Source organism: Panthera pardus, unplaced genomic scaffold (genome assembly GCF_024362965.1).
Source record: "Panthera pardus isolate Hobbes unplaced genomic scaffold, ASM2436296v1 HiC_scaffold_2, whole genome shotgun sequence".
In the NCBI taxonomy this organism is placed as follows: Eukaryota; Metazoa; Chordata; class Mammalia; order Carnivora; family Felidae; genus Panthera; species Panthera pardus.
The window spans coordinates 106,257,468-106,284,722 of NW_026526765.1; the positions used below are offsets into that span (position 1 = coordinate 106,257,468).

Here is a 27,255-nt window from a genome sequence, read left to right on the forward strand (position 1 = left end):
AGCGGCGCGGCCTGCACGTCAGTGGCAGAGCGAGTTTCGGGATTGGCTGGGGTGCGTAGGAGCAGATCCAATCAGCAAGCAGCGCGCGCTCGGGGCCCTAGGCCGGGAAGTCCTGTCTGAGACAGGCGGAGGTGGCCTGCAGTCCGTGGCTGTGTGGTGGTTAAGAGGTGGGTAAGGGAGAGCGCCTTAACGGTAGACACTTGGAAGGCTCCCAGGGCATGGAACTGTAGCGCCGACGGTGGGACCCTGAACCTCACGGGAACTGGATACCGGACGCCCCGCCAGTCCCTGTGACCCGCTCTTCTCCCGCTCTAGAACCCAGCGGGTTAGAGGGAAATGACAGAGGGGCAGGGAACTGAGGGAACTAGCTAACTTGAGGGCCTCCCTTCAGGTGCTGAAGGAACTGTTTTCTTCCCTGAGTTTCTTGATTCTCCCACACGAGAAAGAGGTGGTGGGCGCTTCTTACTGTTTTCTAGGGAGGGAGCGGGAGAGAGAGAGAGAGAGAAAGAACGAAGGAAAGAGAGAAAGAGAGAGAACGAACCAACTAGGCAGGCCAAGAAACCCAAGGATACATGGTAGGATCATTCCCCCTGCTGCCATCGTCCTGGTCTGCGCTTTCATGTCTTAGCCGCCTTCTCGACAGCTCTCTTCTTTAAAAATAAATAAATAAATAAATAAATAAATAAATAAATAAATAAATAAATAAATAAATAAATAATTAAAAAAGGGAAAAACTTATTGTGGTAAAAACCACATAACATTTACTGTCTTCCCCCCTCTTTTAAAACTGAGGTATATAATTCATATACAACACTATATAGTTGACCTTTGAACAAGGGGTGAGCAGAGTGGTTAGGGGCACATCCCCCCTCTTCACTGGAAAATCACCCTACAACTTAGGATGATCCTCCCCAAAGCTTTACTAATAGCCTACTTTTGATATAAAGCCTTACCCATAACATAAACAGTGTAAACATTTTTGTACATGGCTGAAGGTATTTAACTAGTCTTTTACTAGCTGACTTCAGATTGTTAATAGTAATGTTAATAGCTAGTAATGATACAACTTCATATGCTAAGCACAGTTCTAAGAACTTTGTATATACTAACTCATTTAATTGTCATAACAACTTTATGGGGTAATGTTATTGTCTTCATTTTACAGGTAAGGAAACCGAGGCAGAGACAGTTTAAGTGCCTTGCCCAAGGTCACACAGCTTGTAAGTATTGAAGCCGGGATTTAAACCTAGACAGTTTGATCGTAGAGTTCACACAAAGTTTTTTTGAGTAATGCTGTAGTAAGCATTCCTGTGTAGACTAAAGCAAATATATCTATCTATAGTATTATTCCTAGGAATAGAATTTCTGGGTCAGAAGTTAAATGTATTTAAAATTTTAATGGCTATTGTTTATTATCTTACAAAGTGATTAGTTTATGAACAGCGCATGCCTCTTGTGAATAGTGTATGCCTCTTGTTCTATATTCTTCTCATTATTGTTTGTTATTAAATTTTTCATTATTGCTAGTCCGGATGAAAAATAACTCTTGTTTAATTTTCATTTTTATGACTTATAAGTAAGGTTAAAAATGCATTTTTCTATATATAAAGGATATTTCTCATTTTTTTAAATTTCCCATTTTTGTCCTTTGCTCATTTCTCTTGGATTGTTTCTGTTATTTAGCTTTTTATTGCAAAGTAAAATATAGATATCAAAAAAACATATAAAAATAAATGTAAATTCCATAAATTATTATAAGGTGAGCACCTTTATCACCATGTAGATCAAGAAATAAAACTTTGATAATCATCCCAAAAGTTTCTCATTTGGCCCATCCTAATCAAAGTTCTTTCTCCTGCCTTCTTCTCTCCCTCCAAAAGCATTGATATCCTGACTTTTATGGTGATCACTTTTTTAAATTAGTTTTCTTTTTTATGGTTGGTTATTGGATTTTTTTTTCATATTTGTAGGCATTCATTATACATTAAGAAAATTAGGTCTTGAGTGCCATGTATATTACAAATATTTTCTTTAAATTTTGAGGTTTTACATTTTAGCTTTTTTTGGGGGGTGGGATATTGAAGAACTTGGGTTTATTACTCAGTGCAGTGAGAGAAAATACAGTGTGGTGTCTTAGTAAGGAGGTGTTAGATTATTTTTTAATTTTTTAATGATATCTTTGTACCTGCAGAATTTTTAAAAAATTTATGAAGATTTTATTTAGTTTTGTTAGAAATGCTTTCCCAATCCAAGCAAAAAAAATGTCTCCATGTTTTCTTTATGTTCTGCTTTATCATTTCTGTTTCTGGAATTTTTGAGGGATGTAGGGATCATGTAAAGATTGAGGTGTATATCTAGGCTTAACCCACCTTTTCCCTCCCCTCCACCCAAATACTCTGCAGTTAGTTAAAAAAAAATGAGGAAGTTCTATGAAGGACCAAATTATACCTGGGGAAAAAATGCAATATAGTTTATAAAATATGCTCCTATTTGGATTGTTCTTATATCCCCTTAATTTGCATTGCCACCTGTGTTCTATATCATAGGTCCATAAATCTGTGAATCCAGAAAGGCTTTTATGTGTTTATGTTCCACTGTTCAGTTTGCTTATCCATGTGCTAATTCCACGCTATAAAAATTAGTATAGTTTTTTAATAAGTTTAATGTGTGGTAAGGCAAGTTTTCTCATCTTCTTTATGAGGGTCTTGGCTGTTTTTTGGCCCTTGCCCTTCCATATAAAGTTTAGAATTTGCTTGTCAAGTGCCACAAAAATAGAAACTTTTAGAACTTTTTTTTTTTAAGTTTATTTATTTATTTATTTTGAGAGTGAGAGACAGAGAGAGAGGGAGAGAGAGAATCCCAAGCATGCACTGAGCTGTCAGCACAGATCCCAATGCAGGGCTCAAACTCATGAACCATGAAATCATGACCTGAGCCAAAATCAAGTAAGACACTTAACCAACTGAGCCCATCCAGGCATCCCAAATACTTTTAGAATTTTGATTAAGATTCAATAGATCAACTTAGGAGGAATTAACATCTTTACAGTATGGAGTCATTTGATTTCTGAACATGGTGTATCTCCCCAAGTTTCTTCAAAATCTCTCTTGATGAGACCTTGATTAAGTAGTATAAAACTTAAGTTTCTTATGAATAAAAGTGTTTTGGGGGAGTGAGCTGTTCTGGTTTGCATTTAGTGTTGTGGGGTAGACATCTTTTTTCTTTTTTGGTCTGTCTATTTCCTTAAAATTGTCTCAACTTTGCATTTCATGCCATCACAGTCTACTACTACCTACCACTCCTTGCAGCGGTCATCTAGCAAGATTATATCATGCTCCTTCATTTCTTGAAGATTTTTAGCTTCTGGCTCACTGCAGCCCTCTGCAGCACTACTGTCATACTTCATGGTGATTTTAATATCCACATATGGCCTCCCTTTTTCTTGACCTCTTTTTCTTTAGTGATTATATTTTCTATCTTCTAGTAGTTACTCATTCCTGTGGTCATACGTCAAAGACTGTCATTTTTTCACTTGGTCTTTGTACCTATGCTGCTACACTATAGAAGAAAATATATAACCATGTTCTAATTCCATTTTAAATTAATGACATATTCGCTAGTGGGTATTTAATAGTCTCAAGTGGACATTTAATCTCAAGTTATCCTACTATTTTATCCTCTCCTGTTCTCTTATATATCTATTTCATACATTAAAAAAAATTTTTTTAAATGTTTATGTGTTTATTTTATTTTATTTTATTTATTTATTTTTTTCAATATATGAAGTTTATTGTCAAATTGGTTTCCATACAACACCCAGTGCTCATCCCAAAAGGTGCCCTCCTCAATACCCATCACCCACCCTCCCCTCCCTCCCACCCCCCATCAACCCTCAGTTTGTTCTCAGTTTTTAAGAGTCTCTTATGCTTTGGCTCTCTTCCACGCTAACCTCTTTTTTTTTTCCCTTCCCCTCCCCCATGGGTTTCTGTTAAGTCTCAGGATCCACATAAGAGTGAAACCATATGGTATCTGTCTTTCTCTGTATGGCTTATTTCACTTAGCATAACACTCTCCACTTCCATCCATGTTGCTGCAAAGGGCCATATTTCATTCTTTCTCATTGCCACGTAGTACTCCATTGTGTATATAAATCACAATTTCTTTATCCATTCATCAGTTGATGGACATTTAGGCTCTTTCCATAATTTGGCTATTGTTGAGAGTGCTGCTATAAACGTTGAATGTTTATGTATTTTTGAGAGAGAGAGAGAGACAGAGCATGAGCTGAGGAGGGGCAGAGAGAGGGAGACACAGAATCTGAAGCAGGCTCCAGGCTCTGAGCTGGAGCCCAATGGGGGCTCGAACTCACGAGCTATGAGATCATGACCTGAGCCAAAGTCAGATGGTTAACCAACTGAGCCACCCAGGTGCCACTGTTTCATACATTTCTTAATGTATTTCTTTTTTTTTAATGTTTTATTTACTTTAAGACAGAGATAGAGACAGAGCATGAGTGGGGATGGGGCAGAGAGAGAGGGGGACACAGAATCTGAAGCAGGCTCCAGGCTTTGAGTTGTGAGCACAGAGCCTGATGTGGGGCTCGATCTCAGGAACTGTGAGATCATGACCTGAGCTGAAGTTGGATGCTTAACCAACAGAGCCACCTAGGCGCCCCTCTTAATGTATTTCTTAAACCTCCTGTGCTTTTCCCCATTCTCATTCACAGCTGATGACCTTAGTTAACATTTCCCTGAGAAAAGAGAAGCAGTCCAAATAGAACTTCCATAAAATCCTATCAACACATCTACTCACCTGCTTGCAATCCTCCTACATTTCCATTAAAATGGATGAACTATGTATACTTCTATCTCTTTTCTTTAATGTTTATTTTTGAGAGAGAGAGGCAGAGAGAGAGGGAGACACAGAATCCAAAACAGGCTCCAGGCTCTAAGCTGTCAGCACAGAGTCCAATATGGGGCTCAAACCCACGAACTGTGATATCATGACCTGAGCCAAAGTCAGACGCTTAACTAACTGAGCCACCCAGGTGCCCCTATATAGACTTCTATCTTAAATCAGTCTCTCTACTTAGGTATTAAATTCCATTCTTTTTCTCTTGCGACTCCTGCAATATTTCCTTCTGTGTCATTTAAGTGCTCTGTTTTCTCCTGGCTTAAAAAAAAGTCTTTCTTGACCCCATATCACCCTCCGGCTGTTTTCCTTTAGAGAAAAAAATTGTTGAAAATATTTTATATTACTAGGTATGTAGAGTTCCTTGCCTTCTGTTCTCTCTTGAATATACTCCATTCATGCTTTTACTCCCACCATTCTACTGAAACTCCTTTATAAAGGCCTCCAGTTTTGTGTATTTATTCCATTGAAATTGTGATAAATTATCCTAAGACTTAGAGGTTTATTATGTTCAGCAGTTCTTTGCATCAAGAATTCAGACAGGATATAGTAGGACAACTTGTCAATTGCTCTGCAATGTCTATGCCCTTGTCTAGAAGTCTCAAAGTCTGAGGGCTGAATCATCAGAATGTTCATGTGCATGTCTAATTGTTGATGCTAGCTTTTGGCTAGGAACCTCAGTTCCTTTCTGTGGGCTTCACCTTTAGTCTCTTCATTTGTGCCAGTTTAGGGTGCCTGGGTGGCTCAGTCAGTTAAGCGTCTGACTTCAGCTCAGGTCATGATCTCCCAGTTTGTGAATTCGAGCCCCACTCTGCGCTCTCTGCTGTCGGGGGGAGCCTACTTCAGATCCTCTGTCTGTCTGTCTGTCTCTCTCTCTCTCTCTGCCCCTCCCCGTTCACACGTGCTCACTTGTTCTCAAAAACATTAAAAAACAAACAAACAAATAAACAAACATTTGTACCAGGCTTCTTCACAGCATGGTTGCTGGTTTATAAGGGTGAATGTTCTGAGACAGAGGTGTAAGTGCTATGGCCTTTTATGACTTAGTTTTGGAAGTCACTTCCATTATATTCTATTCATAAAGGCAGTTAGAAAGTCATACTCAGGTTCATGATGAGGATAAATAGTCTCTGCCTCTGGACAGGGAATAATAACCTGAAATATGGCTGTGACTCTTTTTGGAAAATACAGTCCTCTATCCATATTACTAAGTAAATTGTCAGTTCTGTTTTTATCATACTTGACCTATCTCTGGTATTTGATACTTCATCACTCCTTTCTTTAATACTTTCTTACTTTGAATTTCAGGTTATATCATACTCTTAATTTTCTTTTCACCTTATTATTGAGCGCTCCTTCTCAGACTCTTTCAGTGGTTCCTGTTTATTATTCTTTCCAGGTCTGGACCTCTTCTCATTTCTGTCTGTACGCTCTTGCTCTTGTGATCTCACCTAGCCTTGTGGCTTTACATATCTTGTATGGTGATGACTCAAATTCTAGCTCAAAACTTTCCCTTGAACTCCATACATGTACATTCAGTTGCTTAATCAGCATCTGCACTAATAGACACCTTATATTTAGCAAGTACAAAATTGAATTTTTAATCATTACCTTCTCATATCTAGCTGCTTCTGTTTCTTCCACTGTCTTCACTATCTCAGTACCCAACTGGCAGCTCCATCTTTCCATTTGCTTACCTAAACTTTTTTAATAACAAAAGTTGCTTGGATCATTACAATAGCTTTCTAACTGACTTTCCTGTTTCTGTCCTTATTGCCTGTTGTTAACCAGAGTTGTGCTGTTAAAATATAATTCAACTTATGTCATTTTTCCATTGAAAACCCTTTAATTGTTTATCATCTCAGCTGAAGTCCTTAAAATAGCCTAGAAAGCCCACATAATCTAATTCCTAAATCTCTCAAACTCATCTTGTATTCTCTGCCTTACTTTGCTCCAATCACACTGGCTGCTTTACTGCTCTAGGAACATGACCATCATACTCCTGCCCCAGGGCCTTTGTACTTGCAATTCCCTGCCTGGAGCCTCTTCCTCTAAATATCCCCATGTCTCACTTTCTTATCTCCTTCATGTTTTTTGCTCAATCGTTAACTTCTCAATGACCTTAAATGACCACATTATGTGAAATTACATTACCCCTACCCAAGCATGTCCTATTTTATTCCCTGTCTTGCTTTCCTTATAAATTATTTCCACTTATAAAATTATTTCCACTTATAAATTGATATATATATTATATATACTTCCACTTATATAACTGGTTTATTGTCTCTTTATTTTAACTAGAATATAAGTTCCATGGTAGGGAGAAGGATTTTTGCCCATTTTGTTCACTCTTACATGTTTAGTTCCTAGCTTACTATCTGGCAGGTGATAGGTGTTCAAGAAATTATTGTTAAATGAATAAATATTTTTACTTCAGTTTTTCTTATAAGGCTAAAAAAATCACAAGGCACATGTCAGTGAATCAGCAAGATCTAGACCCAGATAGTAGTACAGATATGGAAGATGTTACAAATGCTGAAGAAGAACTTATTAAGGAATGTGACGAAATGTGGAAAGACATGGAAGAAGTAAGTACCAAGAGGTCAAAGTGATATATATATTAATTACTATAAGATTTCTTTCCATTTCAATAATAGACTTAAGAAAAATAATTATGTTGGGTCCTGAAAGCTGTTATATTATACAGTAAAAATTTATATAGCTTTTAAACCTGTAAGCATTTATTCAAGAAACTTTATGCCAGGTGAGCTCTAGAAAGAGAAAAAATTATGGCAATCCCTGCCCTCAAGGAGATTGTCATGTAATAGAGACCATTGCTTTTATGTTAGAAGTATTGTGGTGGAAATACAAAGACTACTTAAAACGAGTAGTAAACCTAGATAGAAAGGGTCAAGGATAGTTTTCTAAAGGCAGCAATAACTGAATTCACTTTTAAAGGATAAATAGAAATTAGCTTCTGAAAGTAGGAGAGGTATATAAAGTAGAAGGAACAAAATATGTAAGGTTGGAAGAGTTTAGAAAACCTTAGGTAGAATATTATGGCTTCGTAAATTCGGAGGAGGTTGACCTGTGGAGTGAGGCTGGAAATATAACTAGGAGCAAGAACATGAAGGATTTTGTTGAGTTTGTACTGTGGGGAGCAATTAAAGGATTATAAACATGAATCTTTGGGAAAAGATGCAGTTTGGGAAAATTGCTTGGTTGTTTTGAAGACAATGGAATATAGAAGACTGAGACTGCAGATAGACGAAGCATTTAGGAGGCTCTAGTACTTACTAATCCTGATAAGAAGTACTGAAGGGCCATATCCTATCACTGCATATAGAAGAAGGATTTAGGAGATACTAAGGAGATAGGGCCAAAATGAGTGGAACTTAATTGTTGTGAAATGGAGGGAGATTATGAATACTTTCAGGTTTCTGGTTTGGGCCACTAGGAGGTTGGTCAGGTTATTTCCTAAGATAGAGAGTAGAGAAGTGGTGAGGACACATAATTATGGAGTTTGGGTGAAAACATGAATTAATATAGAAAATGTTGTCTTTGAAATGTTGAGTTAGTGAGCATCACTTCTGGTACACTACTGTGTGTTGGTAAAAGGTTTTTCTACTCAAAATAGCATAATGTGTGAAACAGGCCGCAAACTTTTCTTATCCCATTCTTTGCAGTAAGATTTTAGATTAAGGCGGGTTATTATTTGTTTTTTGTCCCCTTTTTTCTTTTCTAAAATTATTTTTTAATGTAAATCCTTGGTACTCTGATAATAGTGTATTTTCAAGATAATTTAAATAATTCCTTTTTATGCTTTTGACATTTTTTCAGTATAGAAATTTGAATTTAAAAATAATTTTTTTAAAAGATACTGCAACTAGAAATAAGTACACAAGTAAAATTTAAATTACCCATATTTTCAATCATATAATCACTGGTAATAGTTGTAGATCTTTTTTGAATGGAACAAAAATGATGTCTCCTGAAGGCTTTATTTTCCTATGATCTTAACCATTTTCTTATCTCTTGTTATTTTTCTATGGTGCTTTCCTTCTTGTTCTCTTATTTCCTATTTTCCCGTTACCTAGCTTCTAATTTACCCTAGCTATGTTTGTATTTTTTTGTCCTTATTTCTTATGCTCATTATTTCATTCTATACAGAATATAGAATATCTAATATCCCCTTTTACTTTTGATATATTGACCGTGAGACCTGTTTGGGTGCCTTCATGATCCTCTTGCCTGTAAAATCAGGAACTTGAGGTGCCTGGGTGACTCAGTTGGTTAAACCTCGGACTGTTGATATTGGCTTAGGTCATGATACTGTGATTGATCATGACGTTGAGCCCTGAGCCTGCTTCGGATTCTCTCTCTGTCTCTGTCTCTGTCTCTGTCTCTGTCTCTCTGTCTCTCTCTCTCTCTCCCTCCCCTCTCTGGCTCATGCATACAATCTCTCTCAAATAAGTAAATAAACATTTTTTTTTAAGTGAGGAACTTAAACTCTTCTCTTAAATCAGATATTTGTATACTATTACATTGATATAAAAGAAAGGGAATTGTTTGTTATATATAAAAGGTTATATATAGTATGTGAATCATTTTTATTTACTTGCTTTGTTTTGTTGTTTTATTTACTTTTTAAATGAAGTGTCAGAAAAAATTATCACTTGTTGGAACTGAGACACTCACTGATTCAAATGCTCAGGTATGAATTCTTTTTTTTCTTCCTAAAAATAGTTAAGTTTAATGTATTGTGTTTTGGATAAGAATATCATTTGTCTATATTAACCCACATATAATAGCTTTGTTGATACCCATATGCTTAATCATTTGGAAAATATTCTTTCTGATTTAAGAGAAGTATTCTAAATACTTTTTGAATGAACTATTATAAATATATTGTATTTACTATATATATTTACTCTAAATAAATATATTTAAATAAGGAATATTTTCTTTATTATTTATCTCTTAACAGTTACACATATATTTAACTGTTGAGTGAATAATTGCAATTAATATACCTTATTAATAATTAGAATACATGTTGTCCTACTTTGTGTTAGGTACAGTAGCCAGTTTGTTTTCTTTTTTTTTTTACTATATGTGTAGAACCTTAACTGACTTCACTGATGCTTAAACAAAGATTAAGATATCTATTTTAATAGAGCCCTAAAGAATTGGTTTAGGAATATACCAAAGGAAGAATGCAACAGATTAAGAATTTAAAATATGACAAAGATGATAGTGCCCATTTGTGGAAAAAGATGAATTGTTAATAAGTAATAGTGGTACAACTAGTTATCCGTTTGGAAGAAAATAAAATTGGAGCTTTGTCTTTCATTACATAAACATATATTCTAGATAGATTGCCATAGAAGTCTTAGAAGAAAAGTTAGGAGACTATTTGTGCCATCTAGGGACAGGAGAAACTTCTTGGCTAAAAGTAGAAACCAAGAAATTATAAAAGAAAACTTAGATGTATTTGATTATAAAAAATTAGAAGTTTTAGTGATAATTCTAAAGAACAAAGTCAAATATACAAATGATTCTAAAGAAAGTTTTCTAAAACTTGTAGGAGCATGTCAGAAAGTGTAAGAACTAATTGAAAGTACTCCTGAGTTCCAAATCATGCACTTTACTTTTAAAAACCAGTTCATTTTGTTACAAGGGCAGCAGGTGAGGAAGGTGTGTGTGTGTGTGTGTGTGTGTGTGTGTGTGTGTGTGTGTGTGTCTGCCTGCCACCAGTAAGCTGCAGTTGGGGGTTCATGCGCTTCATGGCCTATTAGAGCAGCAGACAATTGAAGTCAGAAGCAGAGCCGTTTCACAGAGCGAGATGTAATACAGAAGCTTTTTTGAAGGCCTTTTTCTTCCTACTTATTTTTCATTCAGATTATAATCAAGCTTACATGTGAACTATTAGTAATTTAAGTTTCCTTTTGTGTCATTCAGTGTAAAACTAATTTGAAAAAAATATAGATTATGAAAAATAAAGATTTAGGCACTGTTCACAAAAACACCAAATTTGATATCATTTGAAAAGGAATAATGGCCTTGATTGATTATAACAATAATAAAAATAAAAATCTATGAGCATAATAATACTGAATAAAAATGAGAGTAAGAGAGATAGAAAAAGAAGGAAAAACTAATGTGTCACTTTTGGAAGTGCCTATCATATCAGGTCAGGTCTTCCATGTAAAAATTTCTGATCAAGAATTAAGCCATCTTTTATTTTAAAAATTTTGCATTTATCAATAAATGCAGAGTTCTGTTATAAAGTATAAAACTGAATATTGTATTTGAAACAGCATTATACAGTAAATAAACTATCATCTGGTTTTCTTGGGAAACGTGGTTCTTATATCGTAGAAATTGAGACCTAGTGAATCAGAATCACTAGGGATTGGACCTGTAAGTTTCCTGAATGATTTTTTGTGCGGTGAACCAAACAAACACTGATTTTGGTGGAAGTGCTTATATAGTTGTAAAGAATCAGGATCCTGAGATAGTCAATAATAACATTATCTGAGGGATCCACAAAATATCTTCTCCTTTTGGGGCACCTGGGTGGTTCACTTGGTTACGCATTCGACTCTTGATTTCGGCTCAGGCCATGATCTCACAATTCGTAAGCTTGAGCCCTGTGTTGGGTTCTGCACTGACAGTGTGGAGCCAGCTAGGGATTGTCTCTCCCTCTCTCTCTCTCAAAAATAAATAAATAAACTTAAAAAATATATCTTCTCCTATTGTGTTGAGGGTTCCCCAGATTACTTTCAGGAGTAATTCACAGGACTCACAGTAACTCATAGGAGGACTCACAAAACTCAGTGTGTACTATATTCATGGCTGAGATATACTATGTTAAAGGATACAGAGTAAAATCAGCAAAGTGAAAAGGACCATGGGGTGAGGTCCAGAGGAAACCAGATACAAGCTTTCAGGAGTCCTCTTTTATTGGAGTCATCCAAGATATGCTTAATTCCCCCAAGGAGTTGTGACTGTGTGAAATGTTTTCTGCCATGGAACCTCATTAGACTCAGCGACCAAGGTGTTTTGTGAGAGCTAGTCACATAGACACCCTCTGCCTAGCAGTTATCAAAATACCAGACTTCCAGAAGGAAAGCAGGTGTTCAGCTTCAGTCATATTCCTTACAAAAACAGTTTAGACACAATGAGTCACTCTTAACAGGTTGGTGGGAATGATCTCAAATAACAAGTTCCAGATGCCAGTCAAGAGCCAACTTTGAAAGCAAACCTTTAAATAATCTCAGGCTTGCTTTGTTTACTCTTATCTGCATACGTATTAATTTTAAAGAGCATCTTTAAAGCAAATTTATCTTTTTTAAAGTAAACCCTACTCCCACCATGGGGTTCAAACTCATGACCCCAAGATAAAAGTTGCATGCACTATGGATGGAGCCAGCTAGTGAATAATGGCAATTAAGATACCTTATTAATAATTAGAACATATGTTGTCCTACTTTGTGTTAGGTGCCCCTAAAACTAGGTGCCCCTAAAGCAAGTGTGTCTAAAAATTATTGGCAAGAAATACCATCTTATGTTCTTAAAGATTTTATTTTTTTTTTAAATTTTTTTTTAACGTTTTTATTTATTTTTGAGACAGAGAGAGACAGAGCATGAATGGGGGAGGGGCAGAGAGAGAGAGGGAGACACAGAATCGGAAGCAGGCTCCAGGCTCTGAGCCATCAGCCCAGAGCCCAACGTGGGGCTCGAACTCACGGACTGTGAGATCGTGACCTGAGATCGTGACCTGAGCCGAAGTCGGACGCTTAACCGACTGAGCCACCCAGGCACCCCAAGATTTTATTTTTAAGTAATCTCTGTACCCATCATGGGGCTCAAATTCACAACCCCAGGGTCAAGAGTCCCATGCTCCACTGACTGAGCCAGACAGGTGCCCCTATATCTTTATAGTAGTACTTAAGAAATAAAAGTAATATGGTTAGGTCCTTTTATTATAGGTTGAGTGGTAAAGTAGAATTGAAAACTTTTTAAGACTTGAGCTATAATTAGTATGGTTTAAAGCAGGATTGTGTTTGGAGTGTCAGTTTTTTATAATTTGGATGGCTCTTATGTTAGCCATTTATGTTAGGAATTTGTGTTAAAGTATTAAGAATGTCTACACTTTCATGAATATCTATAACTATTCTGTAAGAAATGACTTTGTTTTATGATTTTTTTTTTATAGCTTTCATTATTAATTATGCAAGTGAAATGTTTGACTGCTGAACTCAGTCAATGGCAGAAAGAAAATCCTGAAAGTAAGATTCTTATTTTTAGGTTTATATTTTTTTAAACAAATTAATGGCAAATTAATTTAAGGATAATTTCAAGGTCTATCTAGCCTTGTTGAAATTGCCTAAACTTTTCTTTCATTTGTATACATTATTTTGTGCTTATTTTGGTATTATAGATGAATATATTTGTTTGATATAATAATCTTAAATTATGGAGACCTTATAATAACCATCATTTGATCATCATAGATACTATGCCACACATGCAATAGAAACTGTAAATTGTTTCTTTTTTTTTTTTTTTTTTTTAACGTTTATTTATTTTTGAGACAGAGAGAGACAGAGCATGAACAGGGGAGGGGCAGAGAGAGAGGGAGACACAGAATCCGAAACAGGCTCCAGGCTCTGAGCTGTCAGCACAGAGCCCGACGCGGGGCTTGAACTCATGGACCATGAGATCATGACCTGAGCCGAAGCCGGATGCCTAACCGACTGAGCCACCCAGGCACCCCTGTAAATTGTTTCTTAATGAATGAAACATACCTAGTGGAAGAGAAAAGTTATTTTAGATACTTATTTATATAAGGGCCACATGGATTGTATGTTGCCTTGTGACCTGTCCAATGGGGACCAGCTATATATTTGCCTTTAGTCAAGAAATAGAAAATGGCTTAAATATCTGCAGTTAAAATACCCAGCGAGGAGATCTTTTTTTATTAGGAAAGCTTACTTTTCTCTGTGCCACATATGTGTGTGTATTTGATATTCTATATGGATTGCATCCTCTTTCTTTTAACATCTCCCTTCTTTCTCCTGCCCATTTGCCACCTTTCCTTTAGCTCCTCCCACTTCCCTTTTTAGTCTCCTTTGTAGGCTTACTGTTCTCTATCCCAGTTGTTGGGATTCTTCTATTCATTCTCATTCTAGATAATTTCATCTACATTCTTGGTTTTAACTACTATATTCATGCCCACCACTGTTCCACATCTTTATTATCACATGGTAGTCTTTTTTAATTTTAGCACTTGATATGTACATATATAATCTATTTTTTAATTTGCATTAAACTATATTTTATTGCCTCCTCAGCATTATATTGAGCATCTCAAACACTGTTCATACTCTGCTGTTAAAATTTGCTATTTTTTTGGAGGGCTGTGCTCAGCAATTTTAACTTCCTACTCTACATGCTACTCCAGGATTATATTTTCTGCTTTTGTTTTTATGTTATACCTGTGTTAATGACTTCTGTATAAGTTTGCTAGGGCTGCCATAACAAAGTTCTATGGACTGGGTTGCTTACACAAAAGAAATTAATTTTTTCACAATTCTGGAGGCTAGAAGTCCAAGATCAAGGTGTTGGCAAGGTTGGTTTCTTCAGAAGCCTCTCTTTTTGGCTTGTAGATGGTCATCTTCTCCCTGTGTCTTCACATGGTCGCCTGTCTGTATCCTAATCTCTTTCTATAAAGATGCCAGTCGTAATGGAATAGGGCTCACCCTAATGATCTCATTTTAACAGAATCACATTTTTAAAGACCCAGTTCCAAATACAGGCACATTTTAAGGTACTGAGGATTAGAACTTCAAAATATGAATTTTGGTGGGGAGGAGGACACAATTTTCGTAACAGCTTCCAAATCTATGTATCCAAGCCAGACTTATTTGTAACATCACACTAACGTATCTCTCTACTTTCTAGTTTTTTCCAAAATATTCTATAGATACCTGAGATTTATGAATTGATCTCCATTCTCTGATCCATTGAATGGAATTTATTTGATCAGATATAAACTTAAGAGTCCTTCTAGGTTCTTCTTTTTTCATGTATTGCATATAGCCAATCATGAAATATTGAACCCTACTGCCACACATTTACTTTAGGCCTTCATTACCAATCCACTAGTTTATTATAATAGTCTTTCTTACATCTTGTTCAAGATTTTTTTTTTAATGTCTATTTATTTTTGAGAGAGAGAGTGTGAGCAGGTGAGGTGCAGAGAGAGAAAGAGACAGGATCGGAAGCAGGCTCCGTGCTGTGCTGCTTTGTAGTTTTGTAGTTTTCATCACAGTCTTTTGCCTCCTAGGTTAAATTTATTCCAAAGTATTTCATTCATTTTGATGCTATATATCAGGGAATTTTCTATTTTTGTTTTTCTTATCATCATCCCTTATGTGCACATTTTGTACTGGTAACACCAAACACACAGGCTGATCCACAGGTCAAATAACCACTTTGCTTAAGGTTGCCAGTCCCATAGACTGCCCCACTGAAAGGATTTAAAATATCTTTATATTCTTAGAAGCTGCTATATATTGTATGGGCTTAAATAATTATGTGAATCAATATTGAAATACTACTCATGGCCACAGTGGACAAGAGGGAGATTATTAACTTTACATTCTTAAAATCCTTCTCATTGCATTTATTGAAATGATTTGGGAGCCATCCTGGGGCTGCCAGTAATCAGTTCTAATATATGTCCTATGAAGCATGTGTCGTAAGCTCTTTCCTGTCAGAAGACCCTGTAGAATAGTAGATAGATTAGAAAGTTTTCAGTAGCATATTATTAGAGAAATTTTAAATAGTACTTTATTAGGAAAGGTAAACTTAAAGTACAAAGGTTGAACTTTTCTAAATATAAGGATTAAATTTTGCTATACAAAATTAAAATGAAATGTTAGTTGATACTCATGAACTGGCAAAAAATTGTAGAAGAGTTTATTGTATCTTTTGCTGTTTCTTATTGCTAATAGTAAGTTTTTAGAAAAGAATCTGGTATTCTATATTAAAATTCAAAATATGCTTTTCCTTCTATGGAGTTCCATTTCTGAGAATTTATCCTCCCCAAATGAAAGCACTAGTACATAAAGACATAAATTTAGAAATGCTACAGTCATTGTTTTTTGTGGCTAAAAGTTAGGTTCAAAGTTAATGTTTCATCAGTACTGATATTACTCAATACACTTTGGTATATTCACCCTGTGGAATATTATGGAGTGATTAAAAATTATGGATTAGACTTACATCAGGATAGAAACGATTTCCATGGGGTTTTTGTTGAGTAAAAATAAGAATAATGTGTATGATATCCCCTTCTCATAAAACCAACAATAACAAAATGAATAACCCTTGCATGTGTGTGTGTAGATAATGTACATATACGTGCATAGGATCATATAATTACAGAGAGATATATTTAGGGAAACAGTATAGATTATTAATTTTTTTAAGTTTATTTTGAGAGAGAGAGAGAGAGTGAGCCTGAGTGAGGGAGGGGCAGAGAGAGAGCGAGGGGGAGAGAAAATCCCAAGTAGGCTTTGTGCTTTCAGTGCATAGCCTGACACGGGGCATGATCTCAAGAAGCATGAGATCATGACCTGAGCTTAAGTCAAGAGTTGGACGCTTAACCAATTTTGTTTTTGAGGATTTAGAAAACAAAACCCAAAAATGTATAAATGTCATGTTTGTCTAAAATTATATATTGGTTATATATATTGTCTAAAATTATGTATTGATTATATACGTAAAGGTGTTAATTAAGGAAAGAGAAAGAGATATCTTAGAAGCCACAAAATCAAATTCTTTATATTTGAGAGTTAACTCAGCATGTATATAATTTTGGCCTTTTTTTTTTCTGCAGTAGTTCCTCTGAATGAAGAAGTTCTAGTAACATTAGGAGAAGAAGAGGTAAGTAACTTAAGGAATTGGTAGTAACCCTAATTAACTTATAACTAGAAGTATTTGGGGTAAGTTCATGACATCAGAAGCAGAATGAAACCACTTTAAAGCCATATTAATTTTTTTATTTTGATTTTAATTATGTCTGTTGAACAGAATATTTTAAATAATTTGAATTTTGTATCACCAATTTGTATATTAGAACTGTGTTTAAAATTAGTGTTTAATATGTAAACTTCATGGTTGTGCTTAATTGTCACTTGATTAAACTCTTCATAATAAAAGCAAAAACATTAAACATAGTTAGATGATCCTAATATATGTATGTCCTCAAAACATAATATACATGTCAATAAAGACTTTAAGTGTAAGTCCATTAAGTCAAAGTATAGGAAAGAAGATAGAAGCAAACAAGAATTTTAAATAAGGATGTAGTGCATGGAAAGAAATAAGTATCAGTGTGTCTAGAGATAGAAATAGTGATGAAAAAAGAGATTATCTGTAAATAAACATTTTAAAAAAAATTTAAAAAGGGGCACCTGGGTGGCTTAGTCAGTTGAGTGTCTGACTTCGGCTCAGGTCATGATCTCACGGCTTGTGTGTTCGAGCCCCGCGTCAGGCTCTGTGCTGATGGCTTGGAGCCTGGAGCCTGCTTCGGATTCTGTGTCTTCCTCTCTCTCTCTCTGCCCCTCCCCTACCCATGCTCTGTTTCTCTCTCTCTGTCTCTCAAAAATAAATAAACATTAAAAAAAAAAAATTTAAAGAGATTATCTGCCCTACAGAATTGAGAAAAACCAGGTTTTGAAGGAACCTGGTACTGCAGTATTCAGGGTTCAAGTATGTAGCTAGAAACAAGATTTCTTTAAAAGAGAGATAAAGAATTTTTTTGATTAAAAAAATAACAGAATGCTAACTTAAAAAAGGATTACTTCACACCCCTAAACATGGCTATAATCAAAAGACAGGCAATAACAAGTATTGGTGAAGATATGGAGAAATTAGAACACTGACGAACTGCTGGTGGGAATGTAAAATGCTACATCCACTTTGGAAAGCAGCCTGGTAGTTCCTCAGAAGGTGAAAGTTACTAGTCAAACCAGTACTTTCACTCCGAGGTATACACCTAAGAAAAAGGAAAATAAGTTTGTGTCCACACAAAAACTTAAACATGAATGTTCATAGCAACATTTTTCTTTTTTATTTTTAATTTTTTAATGTTACTTATTTTTGAGAGAGGGACAGAATGTGAGTGGGGGAAGAGCAGAGAGAGAGGAAACACAGAATTCGAAGCAGGCTCCAGGCTTGAGCTGTCAGCACAGAGCCCGATGTGGGACTCAAACCCATGAACCATGAAATCATGACCTGAGCTCAAGTTGGATGCTTAACCGACTAAGCCACCCATGCGCCCCCATAGCAATAATTTTCTTAATGGCCAAAAAGAGGAAATAACCCAAATGTTCATCAACTGATGAATAGATAAATAAATTGTGATATCTGTACAATGACATATTTTTTGTCTAATAAGAACTGAAGTACTGATATGCCATAATATAGGTATATCTTGAAAAACATTATGCTAAATGAAAGAAGCTAGTTACAAAGGATTACATATTATATGATTCCATTTATATGAAATGTCCATAATAGGCAAATCCATAGAGACAGAAAGTAGGTTGTTGCTTATTGATTAAGGCTAGGTGATTGTAGAGCAAATAGTGAGTGACTGCTAATATGTACTGCTAACAGGTTTCCTTTTGGGATGATGAAAATGTTCTAAAGTAGATTGTGGTGATGGTTACACAACTTTATGAAAATACTACACATTATTGAATTATATACTTTAAATTAGTAAACTTTATGGTATGTGAATTATATCTCAAGCTCTATCTATCTATCAATCTATCTATCTATCTATCTATCTATCTATCTATCTATCTACTTCTGAGACAGAGACAGAGCCTGAGCAGGTAAGGGACAGAGGGAGAGTGAGACAACAGAATCTGAAGCAGCTGTCAGCAAAGAGCTGGACTTGGGGCTTGAACTAACAAACCATGAGATAATGACTTGAGCTGAAGTTGGATGCTTAACCAACTGAGCTACCCAGGTACCCCAGTGAAGTTGTTTTTAAAAAGACCAGTCAGGGCTGCCTGGGTGGCTCAGTAGGTTAAGCGACTGACTACATCTCCAGTCATGATCTTGCTGTCTGTGAGTTTGAGCCCCATGTTGGGCTCTGTGCTGACAGCTCAGAGCCTGAAGCCTGCTTCAGATTCTGTGTCTCCTTCTATCTTTGCCCCTCTCCCGCTCACACTCTCTTTCTCTCAAAAATAAATAAACATTTAAAAAAATTAAAAATAAATAAATAAATAATAAAATGACCAATCAGAGAGGTGCCTAGCTGGCTCAGTTGGCGTAGGTCATGATCTCATAGCTCGTGGTCTGAGCCCTCCTCGGACTCTCTGCTGTCAGCACGGAGCCTGTTTCAGATCCTCTGTCCCCCTCTCTCTCTCTTTCTTTGCCTCTCCCTCGTGGATGCTCTTTCTCTCAAAAATAAATAAACATTGGGGCGCCTGGCTGGCTTCATCAGTTAAGTGTCCGACTTCGGCTCAGGTCATGATCTCATGGTTTGTGAGTTTGAGCCCTGCATCAGGCTCTGTGCTGACAGCTCAGAGCCTGGAGCCTGCTTCAGATGCTGTGTCTCCCTCCCTCTCTCTGCCCCTGCCCCACTTGTGCTCTGTCTCTCTCTCAATAAATAAAAAAAAATTAAAGAAATAAACAGTAAAAAAGAAAAGAACCAAGCAGAGAACAAGAGCCTTTGTAAATGAAAACATACCTGAAATAAATACAAAAAGGTTGGTGATTATAGGCATGGAAATCTACAGAGTAAGGATGGCAAAAAAAGGAAAATTGGAATAATAGAACTATCTTATCAACTCAGAAGTACAAAATACAACCAGTAGAAGTTCCAAATTAAAAAAAACCACAAAAACAAATGGAGGGGGGGCGTGCCCAGGTGACTCAGTCAGTTAAGCCATAGACTCTTGATTTTAACTCAAGTCATGATCTCCTAGTTCAGGAGTTTGAGCCCCACATTGGGCTCTGTGCTGGTAGTGCAGAGCCTGCTTGGGATTCTCTCTCTCCCTCTTTCTCTGCACCTCCCCCACTTGTATTTGTGCCATCTCTCTCTCTCTCTCTCTCTCTCTTTCAAAAATAAATAAATAATATTTTTAAAAAATGGAAGTGAAGAAATAATAAATAATACATGAACATTTTCCCAGAATGAAAGATAATATTTCTTTTTCATATTGAGAAGAGTCACCAAATTTTCAATATCATGAAAAAAAAAATGACACATGGCCTAATGGTCCACCATAATTTTCCCTTTGGTAGTAGCCCTAAGGCTAGCAGTTCTGGTTTGAACTGACTGAAATCCAAACTAGATACAGTACCAGCCTTGGCCTTAACACTCTGCTTTCATTTTAATTGTTACAGATAAAAAGAACAAAGGGCTTGAATATTTAGCTTGTTTCTCATTATTTTGTATTTCCTTATACATGCAGTTAGCCAAGTGTCTGAGAATTTTTTCTGTTATTTCTAAATTTCATTGACTACTTCTGCCTGCAATTATTATTTTTTTAATGTTTATTTATTTTTGAGACAGAGACAGAGTGTGAGTGGGGGAGGGGCAGAGAGAGAGGGAGACAGAGAATCCAAAGCCAGCTCCACACTCTGACCTGTCAGCACAGAGCCTGATGCAGGGCTCGAACTCTCAAACCGTGAGATCATGACCTGAGCCAAAGTTGGACACTTAACCGACCGAGCCCCCCAGGCACCCCTGCTTGCAGTTATTGATCACTGTGGCTGTTGTCTTCTATCTTTGTTGACTTGGTATAAACATTAGGCATCAGATTCATCATTCCCTGCCCCATTAACCTTCTTTTTCCCACATAGTGCTTCCATTGTGTTTTGGTGAGGTAGGGTCATTATAGCAAATCCCACTTGTGTTGCCAGTTGTGTCAGGGTTTTCCCCAAGACCACTGTCAGGTCTGATGATTTGCTAAATGGGCTCACAGAACACAGAAAAGCTATTGTACTCATGGTTACAGTTTATTTCCGTGAGAAGACACAGATTAAAATGAGCAAAGGGAAAACACACATGGACTAAGTTTATAGGAGTCCTTATCTAATGGAGTTGCATGGATGTGTTTAGTTCTCCTTGCAGCTGAATGTGACAAAATGTGCAAAGTGTGGTCAAACAGGGAAGTTCACCTAAGCTTTGTTGTCCAGGGTTTTTTATCCGGAGTCAGTCACTATGCATGTGGGGCTTCCTTGACTGACTTCAGCTACTTGGACTTCAGCCATTTAGACCACAATTGCATTCACCATAAATCACATGATTGGAATAGACTCTTTAATAAAACTGGTACCAAGTGACCTAAGGTTCCAGGCATACATAAACCCTTTTTTTAAAAAATAGGCTTCATTCCCAAGTGGGGCTTGACCTCATGACCCTGACATCAAGGGTCACATGCTCTACTGACTGAACCAACCAGACACCCCTACATAAACACTTTTATCAGGTATAATATTACAAGACCTCAGAGGTCATCCTTCAGGAGTCCACCAGGGGCCTATCCTGAAGACAGGCATACTGTGATTACCTCCATTTTATCAGTTTTTTTTTTTTAAGGTTTGTGCTTAAATAAATATAAGAAATATTTGCACAACGGCACCTGTCTGGCTCAATAAGAAAAGCATGTGACTCTTGGTGTTGAGGTTGTGAGTTCAAGCCCCATGTTGGGTGTAGAGATTACTTAAAAAATAAAATATTTTTTTTTTTCTTTTTAAGTCTATTTTTTTTCAAAGAGAGAGAGAGGGAGAGAGAGAGAATGCAAAGCAGGCTCCATGGTCACGATGCAGAGCCCAACACAAGGCTTGATCCCACGACCATGAGATCATGACCTGAGCCAAAATCAAGAGTCAGATGCTTAACTGAGTGATCCACCCATGGGCCCCAAAAATAAAATCTTAAAAAAAATTTGCCCAACTTAAGGTCACAAACATTTTTTTTGAATGTTTTCTTTAAAATTTTTTAAGTTTCACATTTATAATCCATTTGGTATTCATGTTTTTATATGGAATTAGTTACTGATAAGGTTGTATTTTCTTTCATATGAATACTAATTGTGGGTGTTCTGGAACAAATTGTTAAGAAAATTATATTTTATTTTTTGAATTTCCTTTGCATGTTTATTGAAAATTAATTGATGGCATATATGGATCTATTTCTAGACTCCACATTTATTCTTCATTCTGTGGTTATTTCTCTTCTTTTTTTTCTGTGTGTCTTCTGTCTTTAGGTCAATACCACATTGTTTTAGGGGTGTTTGAGTCAGTCAGTTCAGTGTCAGTTCAGGTTTTGATTTCGACTTAGGTCAGGATCCCAGGGTCGTGGGATCGAGCCCAACATTGGGCTCCACCCTGAACAGGGAGCCTGCATGAGGTTCTCTCTTTCCCTCTGCCCCTTTTCCCCACTTGTGTGCTCTCTCTCTTTCTCAAAATAAATAAATAATTTTTTTTTGAAGACAACATTGTTTTATTTACTTAAGATTTATAATAAATCTTGAAGTAAAATGGGAGGGATTTTCTATCTTTGTTCTTTATCAGAACTGTTTTATATTTTCCTATAAATTAGAGTTGGCTGGTCATTCTGTCCCATAATTTTGACTGAGATTTCCCTGATTCTGTAGTTTAATTTGAGGAACATTGACATCTTTAGCATACTGAGTCTCAATTCAGATCCAGGAGCCCTGTATGATCTCTGCATTTATTTAGGTCTCCATTTGTTTAGCATTTTTAAGATTTATATCATCAGTGTTTTATAATTCACTATATTAAAAGCTAAAAAAGAAAAAAAGGCTTTTAATCATCTCATGAATTCAGAAAGAATGTGACAAATTTCAATATTAATTCTTGATTTTTTTTTATTTTAATTTTTTTTAAGCAACTCTCCTTCAATAGAAGGCTTGAACTCATGACCCCAGGATCAAGAGTCTCATGCACTACCGACTGAGCCAGCCAGGTGTCCCAATTCATGATTTTTTTTTAATTAAAAAAAATTATTTTTTAATGTTTATTTATTATTGAGAGACCGAAAGAGACAGAGTGTCCGCAGGGAAGGGGCAGAGAGAGGGGGAGACACAGAATCCGAAGCAGGCTCCAGGCTCCGAGCTGGCAGTACAGAGCCCAATGTGGGGTTCGAACTCACAAACTACGAGATCATGACCTGAGCTGAAGTCGGACACTCAACCAACTGAGCCACCCAGGTGCCCCATCCCAGTTCATAATTTTTAAAAACAATTTAATAAATTGTAACAGAGATTTGCAGGTCTTATGCATTTTTGTCAAATTCATCCCTTTAGCATTTTGTATTTTTAGTGCTATTAAACTGGTATTCTTTTTTCAATTGTCAATTATTTATTGCTGGTATATACAAATAAAATTAATATTTATATATTGGTCTTCTATTAGTGAGTATGATAAACCCATTTATTCTAGTAGCCTTTTTGTAGGTGTGCTGAGATTTTCTACATAGCTAGTCATGTCATCTGAGATCAGAGGCATGTGTATTTATTCCTTTCCATCTGGATGCCTTTTATGTTTTCCTTGGCTTACTGTACTGCTCTAGGACTTACAGTAATATAACAAAAGTGGTAGGAATGGACATTTTTGCCTTGTCCCTGACCTTAGTGGCAAGCATTCTCTTTTTCATCATTAAGTGTGGTGTTAGCAGTAGGTTTTTCATAGATGCCCTTGCAGACATTACCTTCTTTTTTTTTTTTTTTTTTTTTTTTTTTTTGAGAGAGAGAGAGAGTGAGCACGTTTGTGCATGTTAGCATGAACTTGGAAGGGGCAGAGGGAGAGGGAGAAAGAATCTTAAGCAGACCCAATGGTCAGCACAAAGCCCGACTCAGGGTCTGATCTCATGACAGTGAGTTGGACATTTAAAAGACTGAACTGCCCAGGTGCCCCGGAAATTACCTTCTGTTACAAGTTATAAAGTCTTTTCTAAAATCATAAATTATTATTGAATTTTGTCATTTATTTTTTCTGAATTCATAGGGAAGATGAATTCTTTTTAGTCTGTTGATATAATAAATTACATTGATTTAAGCATAGGGTATTATATTAGTTTCATGTATACAATATAATGATTCAACAATTCTATACATTTCTTAGGGCTTATCAAAATAAGTGTACCCTTAATCCCTTTTATCTGTTTTCCCTATCCTTCCATCCACCTCCCCTCTGGAAACCCAATATGTTATCTATATTTGTTATCTATATCCTTTTTTTTCTTTGTTCCTTTGTTTCTTAAATTCCACATGAGTGAAATCATATGGTAAGATGTCATTCTTTGTTTATGACTAATAGTCCATAGTACAGATTGTACCATGTCTTCTTTTTTGTTTTTTGTTTTTAAATTTTTTGATATTTATTTATTTTTGAGAGAGATAGAGACAGAGCATGAGTGGGGGAGGGGCAGAGAGGGAGGAAGACACAGAATCTGAAGCAGGCTCCAGGCTCTGAACTGTCAGCACAGAACCCAACATGGGGCTTGACCCCACGAACCATGAGATCATGACCTGAGCTGAAGTCTGATGCTTAACTGACTGAGCCACCCAGGTGCCCCGTATCTTTTTTATCCAATTGTCTATTGAAGGGCACTTGAGTTGTTTTCATGTCTTGGCTATTGTAAATAATGCTACAGTAAACATAGGGATGCATGTGTCTTTTCAAATTAATGTTTTTGTTTTCTTTAGGTAAATACCCAGTAGTGGAATTACTGGATTATGTGGAAATTCTAATTTTAATTTTTTGAGGAATTTCCATACTGTTTCCCACAGTGGCTGCATCAATTTGCATTCCTACCAATAGTGCATAAGGGTTTTTCTCCACATCCTTACCAACATTTGTTATTTCGTGTGTTTTTGACTTTAGCCATTCTGACAGGTGTGTAGTGAATTGTTTTAATTTGCATTTCCCTGATGATTAGTGATATTGAGCATCTTTTCATGTGTCTGTTGGCTATCTGTATGTCCTTTTTGGAAAAATGATTGTTCAGGTCCTCTGCTCAGTTTTAATTGGATTATTTATTTTTGTTGACATTGTGTTGTATAAGTTCTTTACATAGTTAGATTTGAACCCCTTATCAGATATATCATTGGCAAATATCTTCTCCCATTCAGTAGGTTGCCTTTTTGTTTTGTTGATGGTTTCTTGGTGCAAAAATTTTTATTTTGGTGTGGTCCCAAGAGTTTAATTTTTTTTTTTAATGTTTATTTACTTATTTATTTTTAATTTTTTTAATGTTTATTTATTTTTGAGAGAGAGAGACAGAACAGAGCACAAGCGGGGGAGGGGCGGGTGGGGGGGGAGACAGAATCCCAAGTAGGCTCCAGACTCAGCTGTCAGCACCGAGCCCAACCCAGGGCTCAAACCCACGAATCGTGAGATCGTGACCTGAGCCGAAGCCGACGCTTAACCAACTGAGCCACCCAGGTGCCCCTAATTTTGTTTTTGTTCCCTTGCCAGAGGAGACATGTCTAGAAAAATAATTCTATGGCTCATGTCAAAGAAATTACTTACCTGTGTTTTCTTGTAGAAATTTTATGGTTTTAAGTCTCACATTAAGGTCTTTAATCTATTTTGAATTTATTTTTGTGCATGGTATAAGAATGTGGTTCAATTTCATTCTTTTGCATCTAGCTTTCCAGTTTTCCCAACACGATTTGTTGGAGAAATGGTCTTTTTCCCATTGTATATTTTTGCCTCTTTTGTCATAGATTAATTGACCATGAAAGTATGGATTCATTTCTGGGCTCTATTCTGTTCCATTGATTTCTATCAGTTTTTGTGCCAGTACCATACTGTTTTGGTTACCACAGATTTGTAGTATATTTTGAAATCTGGGATTGTGATATCGCCAGCTTTTGTTCTTTTTCAAAATTGCTTTGGCTATTTAAGGTTTTTGGGGGGTTCTGTACAAATTTTAGGATCATTTGTTCTAATTCTGTGAAAACTGTTGGTGGTATTTTGACGGGAATTGCATAAAATCTGCAGATTGCTTCGGGTAGTATAGACATTTTAACAATATTGGTCTTCCTGTCCATTAGCATGAAGTATCTTTCCGTTTATTTGTGTCTTTTCCAATTTTTTTTCATCCGTGTTTTATAGTTTTCAGAATATAGATCTTTGGTTGGCCTCATTGGTTAAGTTTATTACTAGTATTTTATTCTTTTTGGTGCAGTTATAAATGGGATTGTTTTCTTAATTTCTTTCGGCTACCTCATTATTAGTGTATAGAAATTCAACAGATTTCTGTATATCCTGTGGCTATATTGAATTAATTGACTCAGTACATTGATTTTTTTAATTGGTATTAACTGTTTAATTAGCCATGCATTCCTAGGAAAAACCTGCTGTGTAATAATGTTTTTTAATTTATTGACGGACTTCATTTGCTAAAATTTTATTAAGGTTTTATTAAGGTTTATTAAGGTTATTAAGGTTATTAAGGTTATTAAGGTTTTATTAAGGTTTATTAAGGTATCTATGTTAATGAGAGATACCAGTCTGTGGTTTACTTTTCTTGTGACATCTTTGTTAGCTTTCATATCAAGCCTAATAGAATGAGTTGAGAAGTATTCTTTCTTCAAAAGAGTTTATATAGAATCAGTATTTTTATTACTTTAAATGTTTGTTAGAATTCACAGGTAAAGCCATTTGGAACTGGAGTTTTCTTTATGGGAAGATGTTTAGCCACAAATTTAGGTTTTTTATGACTCATCAGGTTTTCTGTTTTTCTCTGAATGAGTGGTATAGTTTGTGTCTTTTAAAGAACTTGTACATCTCATCTCATTTGTCCAGTTTATTAAATTTGTTCATAATATTTCCCCATTACCATTTTAATGTTTATAGTAATGTCACCTCTCTTGTAACTAATGTTAATAATTTTTGTTCTTTTTTTCTCTTGTAATTAGCGTGGGTGATTTTGTTGACCTTCTCAAAATACCAACTTTGGGTTTCTTTGATTTTTTTTCCCTCAGTTTTCTTTTTGTTTTTCTATATCATTGATTTAAGGTTTTTTTAATCATTATTTTTTCTTCAGTTTACTTTTGATTTTATTTGCTCTTTTTCTTATGGTAGAAGTTGTCATTAATTTGAGAGCTTTCATTTTTCTCATATAGGCCTTTAGTTCTGTAAATTCTCATTTGAGTACTGCTTTTGTTTCACCCCAGAAATTTTTATTTTGTTTTTATTTTCAAATAGTTCATAATAATTTCTTATATTCTTACAGATTATTACTTCTTTGATTCATGGATGATTTAGAAG

The 27,255-nt window shown here is 35.9% G+C and overlaps 1 protein-coding gene across 1 annotated transcript in view; it reads left to right on the plus strand.

Annotated features, from left to right (window-relative positions):
- The first annotated feature begins 55 nt into the window (after nucleotides 1-55).
- Nucleotides 56-27,255, plus strand: part of CENPK (centromere protein K) — a 36,540-nt gene continuing 9,340 nt past the window's right edge. Inside the window, exons 1-6 of the mRNA XM_053907331.1 lie at nucleotides 56-167; nucleotides 1,166-1,220; nucleotides 7,352-7,502; nucleotides 9,572-9,628; nucleotides 13,136-13,208; nucleotides 16,826-16,872. Coding sequence (XP_053763306.1) covers nucleotides 7,386-7,502; nucleotides 9,572-9,628; nucleotides 13,136-13,208; nucleotides 16,826-16,872 — 294 coding nt within the window. The 5' untranslated portion in view covers nucleotides 56-167; nucleotides 1,166-1,220; nucleotides 7,352-7,385. The remainder of the gene's footprint in view (nucleotides 168-1,165; nucleotides 1,221-7,351; nucleotides 7,503-9,571; nucleotides 9,629-13,135; nucleotides 13,209-16,825; nucleotides 16,873-27,255) is intronic.